Here is a 12,962-nt window from a genome sequence, read left to right as displayed (position 1 = left end):
TTATCTGGGTGGATTCAGTTTAATCACTAGGGTCCTTATTAAGAGGGAGACGGAAGAGTGAGAGTCAGAGAGAGAGACTGGAAGATGCTGTGCAATGGCTTTTTTTTTTTTTTTTTTTAATAGCTACTTTATTTATTTATTTATTTATTTTATTTTTGTCTGTGTTGGGTCTTCGGTTCGTGCGAGGGCTTTCTCTAGTTGCGGTAAGCGGGGGCCACTCTTCATCGCGGTGCGGGGACCGCTCTTCATCGCGGTGCGCCGGCCTTTCACTATCGCGGCCCCTCCCGTTGCGGGGCACAGGCTCCAGACGCGCAGGCTCAGCAGTTGTGGCTCACGGGCCCAGTTGCTCCGCGGCATGTGGGATCTTCCCAGACCAGGGCTCGAACCCGTGTCCCCTGCATTAGCAGGCAGATTCTCAACCACTGCGCCACCAGGGAAGCCCTGTGCAATGGCTTTGAAGATGGAGGGCAGGCTACAAGCTAAGGAATGCAAGTGGCCTCCAGAAGCTAGAAGAAGGCAAGGAGACAGATTCTTCCCAGAGCCTACGGAAGTGACACAGCCCTGATGATACCTTGATTTTAGCCCACTGAGACTGCTTTTGGATTTCTGACCTCCAGAGCTGTACGATGACAAATTTGTGTTACTTTGAGCGACTAAGTTTGTGGAAATTTGTTACAGAAGCAATAGGAAACGAATACATCTAGCATCCCTTCTTGTAGCAGAATCCATCTCAGCCTCTTGGGGTGGTTGCCTCTGGGGAGCCACCCTGCCCCTATCCTTGCTTCCTGTGATGTGGGTGGGGCTGACCCCACATCTGGCTCCAGGACGAACATGTTATCCAGGCCTGGCCAATGAGAATACCACATGCTCTGTCCCAGTGACAGGTGAGGGCATGAGCACATGACCACAGCTGGGCCCAGCAGAATGAAGCGCTGGACTCTTTCTGGAGCCATTGGGAAGGAGGCAGGCAATTGCCACCGTGGGTGCAGAGCTGAAGCAGGTAAGCCTGGAGCAGGTGGCAGCCACCTGAGAATAAGGACGACACGTAGGTGAGCAGAGCTCTGGAAAGAGACATTGTCCTCAAGACAGTGCTTGAAACCTTGAATCCAGTCATGCCTAAAGGCGGCTTTGATCCTTGAAGGTCCCAATTACAGGAGCCAGTAAAGGTCCCTTTTGGTTCACCCGAGTTGGAGTTGGATTTCTGAACCCAAATGTCGCTGGCTAATAGAGTTGCTTGGTCAGGGGTCACCTAAATGGTAGCATTGGATGACTGAATTTGTTGAAGTTCAACACTATTGAGCATAGCCTATTACTACTCAAGAGGAGGCGTGTTCTTGTCCAAATGGCACTGACCTTGCAATTAAAACCAGGGAGAAAAGATGGATCCTTTCCGCCCAGAGAATGTTACTGCTGAGTATTACTACCTGAGTCCTTTTACTTAACAGATCCTAACAAACACTTAGGTATCTGGATATTGCATTTCTCTGGCTTTATCGCAGGTGGCTACTGAGATCTGGGGAGGAGAATGACTTGCTTTAAGCCACATGATCGGCTGCTGGCCGACCTCGGATCAGAACTCCTGCCTCTGAGTCCCGGCACCGCGCTCTCTCTGAAGCATCTCACGTGAGCATAATCCCTCCCACTCCCATGGCTCTGAAAATTCACACCCTGCTGTGTACAATTAGTCCTCGCTGCTCTCCCTTGCTGAGAAGCATTCTTAATTTCATTTTCAGAGCCCTGGGTTTGTCATTATCATAATGAGATTATTTCACGTCTTGAATATTAAAAATTTGACTCCGCAAAATAAGGTTTGTGTTCCAAGGTGATTGTTGTTTACCAGCCCCCAACATTCAGCCTGCTCTCTTTTGAGAAACGTCACTTTGAGGGTAAGTCGCCCCCCACCTCCCCCACTCTCAGTAGAGGTCATGTTCAAAAGGATCTCTGTTTGAGTTCCTAATATCGATGGCATTTCTCTGACTCATCTACAGGAACCTAGAATTATCAGCTTTCAATTCTAGAATCACCCCAGCATCTTAAAGTTTACGTAGTCCCATGTTTGCAATTCTCTGAATCATAATTTTCTCCTATGATTTAAAGACGTCCTTTTAGGGAGTTCCTTGGTGGCCTAGTGGTTAGGATTCTGGGCTTTCCCTGCCATGGCCCAGGTTCAGTCCCCGGTCAGGGAACTGAGAATTCCGCAAGCCGTGGCACAGCCAAAAACAAAAAAACAAACAAAAAAAACAAACTAATTAAAAAATAAATAAAGGTGTCCTTTTAAAATTAAGACAATTTTTTAGAGCAATTCAAGGTTCACAGCAAAACTGAGTGGAAAGTACAGAGACGTCCCGTATACCTGCCCCCACTCATGCATCACCTCCCCATTATCCACACCCACACCAGAGCAGGACGTTTATCACCACTGATGAAGCTGCACTGATACATCATCATCACCCCAAGTCTATAGTTTCCATTAGGGTTCGCTCTTGTTGTTGTACATTCTATGGGTTTAGACAAATGTATAGTGACATGTATCTCCCATTATGGTATCATACAGAGTATTTTCACTGCCCTAAAAAATCCTCTGTGCTCCAACTATTCATTCCTCCCTCCCCCCAACCCCTGGCGACCGCTGATCATTTTACTGTTTCCGTAGTTTTGCCAATTTCAGAATGTCATATAGTTGGAATCATACAGTGATTGGCTTTTTTCACTTAGAAATATGCATCATTCCTTGCATTTTCCTGTGGGGAGAGTAAGCTTTGGAAAGTCAAGTATGTATCACTCAGAGTTCTTGGTTAAAGGCAACTACTCTGCTAGCTTAAGAGGATCGTGAATATTTTAAAGGCTGTTCAGTAGCTCACAGAAATCCAGGAGGGTCAGAGAAACAACTAGGTGCCCACTCAACTGCAAACAAGCCCCTCAGGGTCTGCTCCAGCAAAGACATCCCTGTTGCTGTCTGTAGTGGGTTGTAGCGGATGGCTGGTGGCCGTCATACTTTATAGGTTATAGGTAACCACACTCGGTGCCTCAGCCCCACTGCTGGGATAAAGGACACCTGTACTCCCAAAGGGGTTGTTCCAGTTGCTTCAAGGAAAATGTATCATTTCACACAAACCTTTGCTACTTTGATACCCTAAAATGGTGTTGTCTGTTTTGGTTTGCTTGGCTTAAATTATTGAGGTTGTAACTTTCCCCATGTTCTATTATCAAGTTATATTTCCTGCCTGTCTATATGAAGAATTCCGTCCATGTTTTTTGTTCATGTGTCTATTGGGGTCTTGGTGGTGTTATTAGTTGCTCACATGAGCTTTTTATATATAGTAGTTTCACACTTCATTTTTCTTTCCTCCTTCCTTCCTCCCTCCTTCCCTTCCTCTCTCTCTCTCTCTCTCTCTTTTTCAATGAATATTTCCATCACATTTTTACTTGCTGTTTACCTTTGTTCTTTTTCCTCTGACATACAGGAGTTTTATATTTTGGAGATGAATATTTAACAACTATTTCTCAGGCTGCCCACATAACCCAAGAGATTGTTTTACGGAAAAACATCTCTAACCCTGAATATTTAGATAATTCCTTTTTTTGTGTCCTGCCACCTCGCAACACGTTTGGGTCAGTAGGTTTGTAGAGAGCCCTTTCATCTCCAGAGAGGGTCATAAACAACTCTGAGAAGCATGGTTTTTCACTACACCCCAGGGCAAAAAAAAAAAAAGATGAAGGTGAATATTGTTTGAGCCAATCTTTTAGGCAGACTCATCTTATCCTCCCATCTAAACAACTGTTGAAGGGAGAGAGGAGAGGGGGGCAAGAGAGAATGTTAAACCCTGGTTTAAAAGTCACTGAGGTTTGACCTGCACTAGGAAAGGCTCTGAAAGTGAGCATGTCTTTGAGTGCAAAGGGGAAAATCCAGATGACTAGTGGAAAAATCTCTCTTTTAACTCCTGATTGCCTGTCCCCCAACTCCCGTGCACTTATATGACCTCTGTCCCCAAGCTCCTCAAAGGGTTGATCTTGATTAGGCATGACCTTGATGAGAAGTCTAGGCGAGGTGCTGTTTGATGTTTGAAGAGCGGATAGACGTGGTTGATTCACTCTGAAGCATGGGTCTTGGTGCCACATACCCGTGGTTCAAATCCCACCTCCCACCTGCACATAACAGCTGCGCAAATGTGAGCAAGTCCCTTAATCTTTCTGAGGCTCAGTTTTGTCATCTGTGTAATGGGATGCTCACACTGTCCTTGTGTGACTGAGATGAGGGTTAATGGTGGTGGGTGTCACGTGTTAGCAGTGTCTGGCCCGCGGCAGGTAGCAACAGGAGCCCATTGTAACATATCAGGAAATTAACTGGCAGTCCTCGAGGGTCATCTGCTATGTGTCCAGCATTGCAACAGGTCTGTGGCAACAGGTCCCAATGTCACCCTCCCTGAGCTTATGCAGTGTGTCCCAGGAGATGGGGCATAGCTCACTAAATGACTCGCACCTGTGCGACAGTGTAGACACGCTAAATTATAGAGGAGGGGTCTAACTCTTACAAGCAGGAAGAGATCTCTGTAAGCTGAAGTAAGTAGCGAAAGCATCATGGTGGAGGTAGGGGTTTACCTGGGTTTTGGTGATTTAAGAAACATAGTCTCTTTTTTTCGACAGAATATTTTTCCCTCTGAAAATGAAAATAGCTGTACAGTTTTCCTTTTTAAAAATAATATGTACTCTTTAAAAAATAGTTAGAGGGCTTCCCTAGTGGCGCAGTGGTTGAGAATCTGCCTGCTAATGCAGGGGACATGGGTTTGAGCCCTGGTCCGGGAAGATCCCACATGCCACAGAGCAACTGGGCCCGTGAGCCACAACTACTGAGCCTGCGCGTCTGGAGCCTGTGCTCTGCAACAAGAGAGGCCGCGATAGTGAGAGGCCCGCGCACCGCGATGAAGAGTGGCCCCCACTTGCCGCAACTAGAGAAAGCCCTCGCACAGAAACGAAGACCCAACACAGCCAAAAATTAAAATGAATAAATAAATAAATTAATTAATTAAAAAAAATCACTTCCACCATCAGTATTTATGGCTTCTCTTTTCTCCATACCCTTCCCAGCACTGGTTATCGTCAATATTTTATAATCTTCGCCAGGCTGATAGGTAAAAATGATATCATTCATTTAATATGTATTTCTACACTGCCTAGCGTCTACGCTGTCATGTTAGACATGATACAGGAATGGTCCCAGTGGTCCCAGAGCTCAGAGACCACTGGAAATAGACACGTTGAATAAGTGCCCAGTGAGGTTTTTCAGTGATGTAACCTCATGTCTAACAGTGGACCAAGGAGGTGGCTGTTCTTTTCTGCCTCTGTTAACTCACGGAAGGACACAGATGGTAGGGAGACAGTATAGGACATCCCAGGGATTCAGCGGAGGAAGATGAACTCAATCATGCTTTTCTGCAACATCCTTGGAGTCCTATTGTTAATGTCTTGAGGACTGCACCATGCCTATGGGGATTTATATCCTGAGGTGGCATACTTTAATTGTACAACATGGGATAAAATAATAATAATATAAAACGGTGCTGGAACAACTGGATATCTGTATTAAAAAAAAAAAAAAAAAGACCCCCACGTTTACCTCATACCGTACACCAGAATTCACTCAAAATGGATCAAAGACCTAAACCTAAGTGCCAAAAGTATGACACTTTCTTCAAGAAGCCACAAGAAAAAAATCTTTGTGGCACTGAGTTAGGCCAAGATTTCTTTAACAGAACACAGAAAACATGAACCATCAAAGAAACAATTAATAAAATGGACTGCGTCAGTTTTCAAAACTTTTGCTCTTCAAAAGGCACAGTTAAGAGAAACAAAAAGGCAAGCAGACTGAGAAAAAATATATAAAAACATATATCTGAAGAAAGGCTGGTATCCAGAATACATAAAGAATTTAATAGTATTACAACTAATGAAAAAAAAAAAAGAAATAATGAAAAAAAACCAGCGAAAGATTTGATCAGATATTTCAGAAAGGAAAATTTCTGAATGATCAAGAAATGCATGAAAAGATGCTCAACATCACTAATCATCAGGGAAATGTAATTAAGACTACAATGAGATATTACTGCACACTCAGTAGAATGGCTAAAATCAAAAAGACCCACAGCACTAAGTTCTGACAAGGATGTGGGACTCTCCTACTTTGCTGGTGGGAATGCAAAAGGGAACAGTCACTTTGAAGAAGACACAGTCTCATAGAGTGTCTTAGGTAGTTTTCCAAGATAAATGAAAACATTTGTTCATACAAAGACTTATATGCAAATATTCATTGCAGCATCATTCAGATTAGTTAAAAATTGGAAAGAGTGCCAATGTCCATCAACCAATGGATAGATAAATTGTAGGAAATTGATTATCATGGAATACTGCTCAGCATTATTTCTTCCAGAGTTTTAAATTTTTCCCCAAGAATGTCTTTATTAAATCCCTCAGGCAAGGTAGCACAAAGCCTGCTTGAAATGGAGGAGCGAAGTAAAGAATACCAGAACAAGCACAATGAATATTTCAATAAATTACCATACCGTTAATGTCAAAGTGTGCTTAAGAAATGCTACTGTTGTCACTGAGGAGGGGCACAAGGAGGGACTAGCAGAGGTGAAAAGGGAAGAAGAAAACAGGGAAGGCACCCAACAGTCACTGAGTGCCATCTCATCCTGTTCGGTGTTCTGTCCTTCGAGGCAGCTGCAGCTGCCTTCATTTTATAGGTGGAGAAAGTAGGGCTCAGAGGGGTGAAGTGACCTGCCGCAGGGTCACACAGGTCCACTGGGTCTGTCTGAGCCCTCAGTCCAACTGGCAGTCTGGGAAGAGAAGAGAGGGGACCCTGGACCCACTGGCCACTGCCTGGCTTCTGGCTTTTCAACCTTGGATCTGCCAGCACCAGCCCCGTGACCCTGGGTATGTCACCTTTCTCTGCCTCAGTTTTCTCCTCTGTAAATGAAGATAAGAATGGCCCCCACCTGGAGGCTTGCGGTGAGGGGAAATGCATAAAGCACTTTAGACACCATGTGAACGATGGCTCCCTCTGTGACCATGCTGGAACAGGGGTGCAGGGTGGGTGAGACCATGTGACTGGGGCTGGAGGGCTTTGGGTCATCTGGATAGGAGTTTGGGTGGTGACCAGGGACCCCCAGTTAAGAAATCCTGGAGAGGGATGAGAAGTTTGGGGAGCTGATTTCTGGGCTGCGCGTGGAGACGGGGAGGGTGGTTGAGGCCACCTAGAGGGCAGTCGGAGGGGGCTTGGGGTAGTGCCCAAGGGTCCGAGGGTCTGACAGACCTCCTTCCTCAGTAAGGGAGGGAGAGGAGTCTCTTGGGCCTGAACTGGGTGGAAGGGCAAAGGCAGCATCAGAAAGTGAAACAGAATAATAGCGCCTCTTTCTTCCCTCCTTCCTCTCCTCCCTCCCCTATTTTCTTCCCTCCCTCTCTCCTTTCCTCCCTCTTTCTCTATCGCTTCTTCTGTCCTTTCTTTCTTCCCCACCTTGTTCTGAAAGGCCAGGGAAGAAGAGCCTCGCTCAGAGCCATGTCATGAGTAACCCACTTGTGTCCTTGTGGTTTACCTACCTGAAGAAGAGTTGTACCCTAAGATCTCCACATGCTGTGGGCACACGGTTTCTGATTCAACTCCACAAATATTTACTGTGCTCTGGTTAACTGAGTGTACTTTGTGCTGGAGGTGCCAGAGAGATGCAAACAGGCAAAGCCCATCCTGGGAGGAGTCAGTCTGGTGCCCCTGGCTGATGTTGGCCCAAGACATGCCCCCCCTTCCCCAAGGATGCAAAAGAGCTCTCTGTCTACCAGTGCCCTAGGCCCACATCTCTCTCCAACAAAGTGCAGAAACTGGCGCCAGTTCTGAAGTATTCCATGATAATCAATTTCCTACAATTTATCTGAAGATCTGAACAAGACAGTACATTGAAGGCATCATCTACAGGAACGAGGTAGAGCTCAGCCTGCAGGTATTGGCGGGCTTGGTAAATATCTGTCAGTTCACTGCTGATGGCAGACACAAGCCGGAATTCTGATTTTGCATCAGTTTCTTCCTCTCCTCTGAATTTTCCAAGATCATCCACACACATAGAACTTTCTCCTCAACACCGTGTTCAGGGGCCACGCCAGGTTTTGAAATAGACCCCAGATTCATTTGTATGTTGTTTCACTTGGAGAGTAAGATTCATGCCTCACAATCAACCAAGGTTTATTAGCCAGGCCCCACGATGAGCCTGGTGATGATGTGCAGAAACTCTTGGGGTAAAAGGGAATTTAGAAAAATGAAGGAAAATAAGGTCTGAGGAGGGATGAAGGGTTGCAGCCAGGAAGACTATTTCTTTTTTTTTTTTTTTTTATAAATGTATTTATTTATTTATGGCTGTGTTGGGTCTTCGTTGCTGTGCACGAGCTTTCTCTAGTTGTGGTGAGCGGGGGCTACTCCTGGTTGTGGTGCGTGGGCTTCTCATTGCGGTGGCTTCTCTTGTTGCGGAGCACGGGCTCTAGGGTGCGCGGGCTTCAGTAGTTGTGGCACATGGGCTTTAGTAGTTGTGGCTCGTGGGTTCTAGAGCGCAGGCTCAGTAGTTGTGGCACACGGGCTTAGTTGCTCTGTGGCATGTGGGATCTTCCTGGACCAGGGCTCGAACCTGTGTGCCCTGCATTGGCAGGTGGATTCTTAACCACTGCGCCACCAGGGAAGCCCCAGGAAGACTATTTCCCAAATGCTTTGGGCTCTCTGACTTCCTCGCCTGGATGGGATGTGGAGCAGTGGGTGAATAGTTCTGGTTGATACATGATGAGCAGGAGTGACACGTGCTCCGTCTAGGTTGGATCACTGAATTGTTGGGGTCAGACCTGCGAGAGACCCTCTTTCCTCAGGCACTGCAACCGGCCAAGTTCTAGGTGGGGGCTGCTTCGGCCTCATCCTGTACATGGTATTCCACATGTTCACCTCCTCTGCTGACCCACGGCAGGCATGTGGTAGAGCGAGACCTAATCCCTGGTTGTTTTAAGACACTGAAGTTAGGGCTTGTTTGTTATTGCAGCATAACCTCACCTCTCCTGACTGCTACACTTGGAAAACAAAAAACTTGATTTGAGAGGCAGCCTTCCATTGACCTCTCTTCAAAATTCAAAATATCAAACCTCCTTTCTCCTCAGTCTTATCAGTCAACACTGTCCTTTATCTGGTCGATATTTATCATGTAGCAATGCATAAAAGATACAACAAAGTTTTGTTAGGATAAGAATGGAAAGAAAGCAATGACTGTACTTGTGGTTGGGAAGTTTATTACTGTGTGATGAGGAGACAAGAAATAGAACTTTTCTCTCACCCCTAAGGGGCACAGAACAACAGAATCGCAGACCACTACCACTGACCATGACCATAGATTTTAGAGGGGATCTAATTTAACTTCCTAGCCCAAGAAGGCATCACCTCTCCATCTCAGATTTATTTTTACCTACCAGGTGCCAATCGCTCTGCTGAGCACTAGAGAGAAACAGAGACGAATAAAACTCAGCTTAGTAGGTACAGTGACCCAGGAGGGGTTTGGACCTAGTGCTCAGAACACAGAGGAGGAAAGAGGCCACTTCTGGTGAGAAATCAGGGAAGGCTTCTTGGAAGAGGTGGTAGTTCACCTGTCAGAACCTTATCCCTCACTGTATGTTTGGGCCCATTCCTGACTGTGAGAATGCAGAAATGTATGCTGGGCATGGTTCACCATCCTTCCTCACCAGGTGGGCCAACGCAACTCACCATGACCCACCAGGGATTAGGCTTCTGACCTCTCCCTTGGCCCTGAGACTTCCCAGACTGCCTTATGCGTGTCCAGGCTTTTGTCCAGGTACAGTGTGGTCTCTGCCCTGGCAGGCGAGGGACCAGTTGGGTGACCTGGGAGCAAATCCCAGCCTGCTCTATAAAACTAGGAGTTAAATGAGAGCCTGCTGTTCTAGGCCAAACACTGCAAGTGCCCATCTAGTCATGCTCCCTGCGGGGAATCCCTGCCGTGGTCAAGGATGGACAGGTGGGTGGGTAAGGGCAGCTCCCATCCCTGATCTCCCGTGGGGGGGAATCACTGGAGAATGACTTTGTACTGGATCTTGTTCAGCTCGGCTGCCTTTAGTAAGCAGCTCATTCACAAGTGAGCACAAATTAATACAGTACAAACCGGCTACATAAATATCGTGCTATAATTGATTGTCTTCTGTAATCAAAGGCAAGGCTGCTGACTTTGTTACTTTCCCTGCTTAGCAACTGCTGGAGGAAGACTTTGCATGGAAAGGAACTGAGGTTGTTGAGGTGGTTTTTGCTGCATGTATCTGTTTGCAAATTGTGTCTCTGATGTATTGAGAGGAGGATAAGGCCCATTACATTCAGATTCAATAAGTATCAAATGCCTGCTGTGTGAGAGGTATAGAAAGACCCATTATCTTATTTCATCACTAATTGCGTTAATAGTAGTAAAGATCTGATAATATGCGCAAAACTTATTGTAGTCTTTACAGTAACTTTTTTTCCTGGTATATATTATTGTTGGAATTTAAATAACCCTTTAGATCTTCCATTCTAGGTAGTTTGATAAGTGGACTATAGGAACCGATTTTCTCCAGCTAGTACTAGGTAGGTGAGACAGTGATCTCTGCACTGTTTACCTGCATCCAGTTTGACTGCTAAACAATCTAAACACATGGAACTGGAATTTTTAAGTCACTTCACTCAACACAAGAAAGCAACGCCATCTTTCCATTTACCTGCCAACGCTAAGGCGGGCTTGGTTTTTTCCAGCAGTTGGTTGTACTGGGAGGAGTGACTTAGTGGGGGCATCCTCTCCCATCCACCCTGCTAAGACTCTGCCCTTTGGAGGATTTGGAGGGAGCTCTACCCTTTGGGAAATCAGACTTCGAAAATCCACAAAACCCCTTTTGCCCTGTTGAGGTGGGGTGAGTGTCAGACTGCATAAATCCCGGGGAAAGCTCAGCTGTCTCCTGACCCCTGAGAATTACGCAGTTTTCCTAACCTTGACCTGAAGTCAGACGTCTTTAATCCCTTTCCAAAACGTCGCTCGTGGTGGGCTGTCGTTGGAAAGAAAAAACAAAACAAAACAAACAAACAAAACCCCCCCAAAAAAACAAAAAAACCCCCAAAACCGCCCTACTCTGAGACTCGGGAAAAGGGCATTCGCTCCCTGGGGGCTGGGGACAACTTCCCGGCTACCCTGCCCAGGGATTTTAAATAATCGCGTACCGCCAGACCCCTTCGCGCTTCCAGTGCCCTACCCGCACCCCGCCACCTCCCTCTTCACAGGCCGGCAGGAGGGGGTGGCAGCACCGAGGCGATTTTATTCGTATTTTTTTCCTCCGGGTTTTGTCATAGAAACGCTGACACACAACCTCCAGACTGCGGCCGGCCCGGCGGGGGACTGAGGGCTTTTGGGACCCTGCGGGAGCGCGGCGCGCACTCCGCGCTCCCCGGGAAACAGCTGGACGCGACCAAATCCCCGGTAGGGGCGGGGGGAGCGCGACGCTCCGCCCCGGCTCTCAGGTCCCTCCCTCCGCCCGGCTCTCCGCAGGCGCCCTCCCCTCGCCGGGGGCTGTGAGTTGCATTTGGTAAAACCCAGCCCCGGAATATGTGGATCTTTGGAGCGCAATGAAGTAGCCTTTGGAGAGGAGGGAGGGGGCCCATCCGACAGCCACAGCGGCCAGAAAAGCGGCAGCGGCGGCGGCACCACCACCGCTCGCCCCCTAGCCTCCCGGCCCGCGAGGAGGCAGCGGCGGCCGCTGGCGGGGGCGGAGGCGGCGGCGGAGAGGCGAGGAGGAGCAGCGGGAGGAGCAAGAGCGCGCAGCCGGCGGGTCCACGCATCTCAGCACTTCCAGAGCAACTCCGGCGCCTTCCACACCCCTGCCCGGGGCTGGGGGCTCCGAGAGCGGCCGCGAAGCCAACCCTATCCTCCCTGCGAACCCTGCCCAGCCCTGCCCTGCGCCTCCCGGGCTCCGCTCCGCGCGGCGGGTTTCCCGCTCCTGCGCTCCGGGCGCGCCTCCCGGACGCCCGGGTCCCCGCAGCCAGGACAAAGCCATGAAGCCGGGGCTGCTGGAAGTGATGAGGATGAACAGAATTTGCCGGATGGTGCTGGCCACTTGCTTGGGATCCTTTATCCTGGTTATCTTCTATTTCCAAAGTATGTTGCACCCAGGTAGGGGGCGCGTTAGCGTGGTTTTGTTGGATATTTTCTGCTCTCTCGCGCTTTTGCTCCCTCGCTCGCTCCGCCTGCCTTCTGCCTCTTCCAACCTTACCTCTTCTCTATGGGCCACCTCGGGGTTCCTTGCTGACCGAGTCCGCTCGGATACCCGAGTCGGGATGGGGAGGAGGAGGAGGAAAGATGTGCTCTCTCTTCTTCTTCCTCCCGGCTCCAGGCTGGAGGATGAGACCCGAGGGGCGGTAGTTTTGTTTTGTTCTGTTTTCTTCTTTGTGTCTCTTGTCCGTCTGTCTGCGAGGTAGCAGGGCAAGGTAGAGGTTGTGGGAAGCTGCTGAGGGTGGAGGGTGGGTTTGAAGAGAACGAAACTCCTTCCCGGCTTCTGCCGAGGTCCGAGGATGAAAGAGGCGCCGGGAGCCAGCCGCCCGGCGCCCCAGCGCGCTGCCTCTTCCTGGTTGGGGGGCCGGGGGCGAAGGGTGCGCGCCCCGGCGAGGTTGCCAGTCCCCTCCGCGAGCTGGGGAGCCCGGGGCTAGGCTCCCACGTGTCCGGGGCTCGGCACCGCGCTGAGCAGGTGTAGGGAGAGGTTGGGTGCCCGGCACTGCTCCTCCACCAGGCTGCGGATGGGGTCCGGCGCCAGCTGTTTGCCCCGGGGTTCGGCTCCGGCTCCGCATTGACCTTGCGGCTTGTGCCCCGGGGCCTGCTCCCTCCCCGCAACCCCGCTCCCGACCCTGTGCTGGGGGACTCAGAACTCCT

The 12,962-nt window shown here is 48.8% G+C and overlaps 1 protein-coding gene and 1 long non-coding RNA gene across 5 annotated transcripts in view; both read left to right on the top strand.

The window, feature by feature from the left end:
- The window catches only part of LOC309640621, a 487,501-nt gene that overhangs the window by 172,181 nt on the left and 302,358 nt on the right, over positions 1 to 12,962 (top strand). The window lies entirely within an intron of this gene.
- CHST11 (carbohydrate sulfotransferase 11) overlaps positions 11,956 to 12,962 on the top strand; it is a 282,761-nt gene continuing 281,754 nt past the window's right edge. For 2 of the 4 annotated variants that reach the window (XM_082419504.1, XM_082419502.1), the window contains exon 1: positions 11,956 to 12,194. In XM_082419504.1, coding sequence (XP_082275630.1) covers positions 12,092 to 12,194 — 103 coding nt within the window. In that variant the 5' untranslated portion in view covers positions 11,956 to 12,091. Of the gene's footprint in view, positions 12,210 to 12,962 lie in introns of all 4 variants that reach the window. The other 2 variants (XM_082419503.1, XM_082419501.1) reach the window with 1 other exon arrangement.

The sequence above is a fragment of the Balaenoptera physalus genome (assembly GCF_965194825.1).
Source record: "Balaenoptera physalus genome assembly, chromosome: 13".
Lineage (NCBI taxonomy): Eukaryota > Metazoa > Chordata > Mammalia > Artiodactyla > Balaenopteridae > Balaenoptera > Balaenoptera physalus.
The sequence above is the reverse complement of the archived record's forward strand: the minus strand, read 5'-3'. Positions and strand labels throughout refer to the sequence as shown.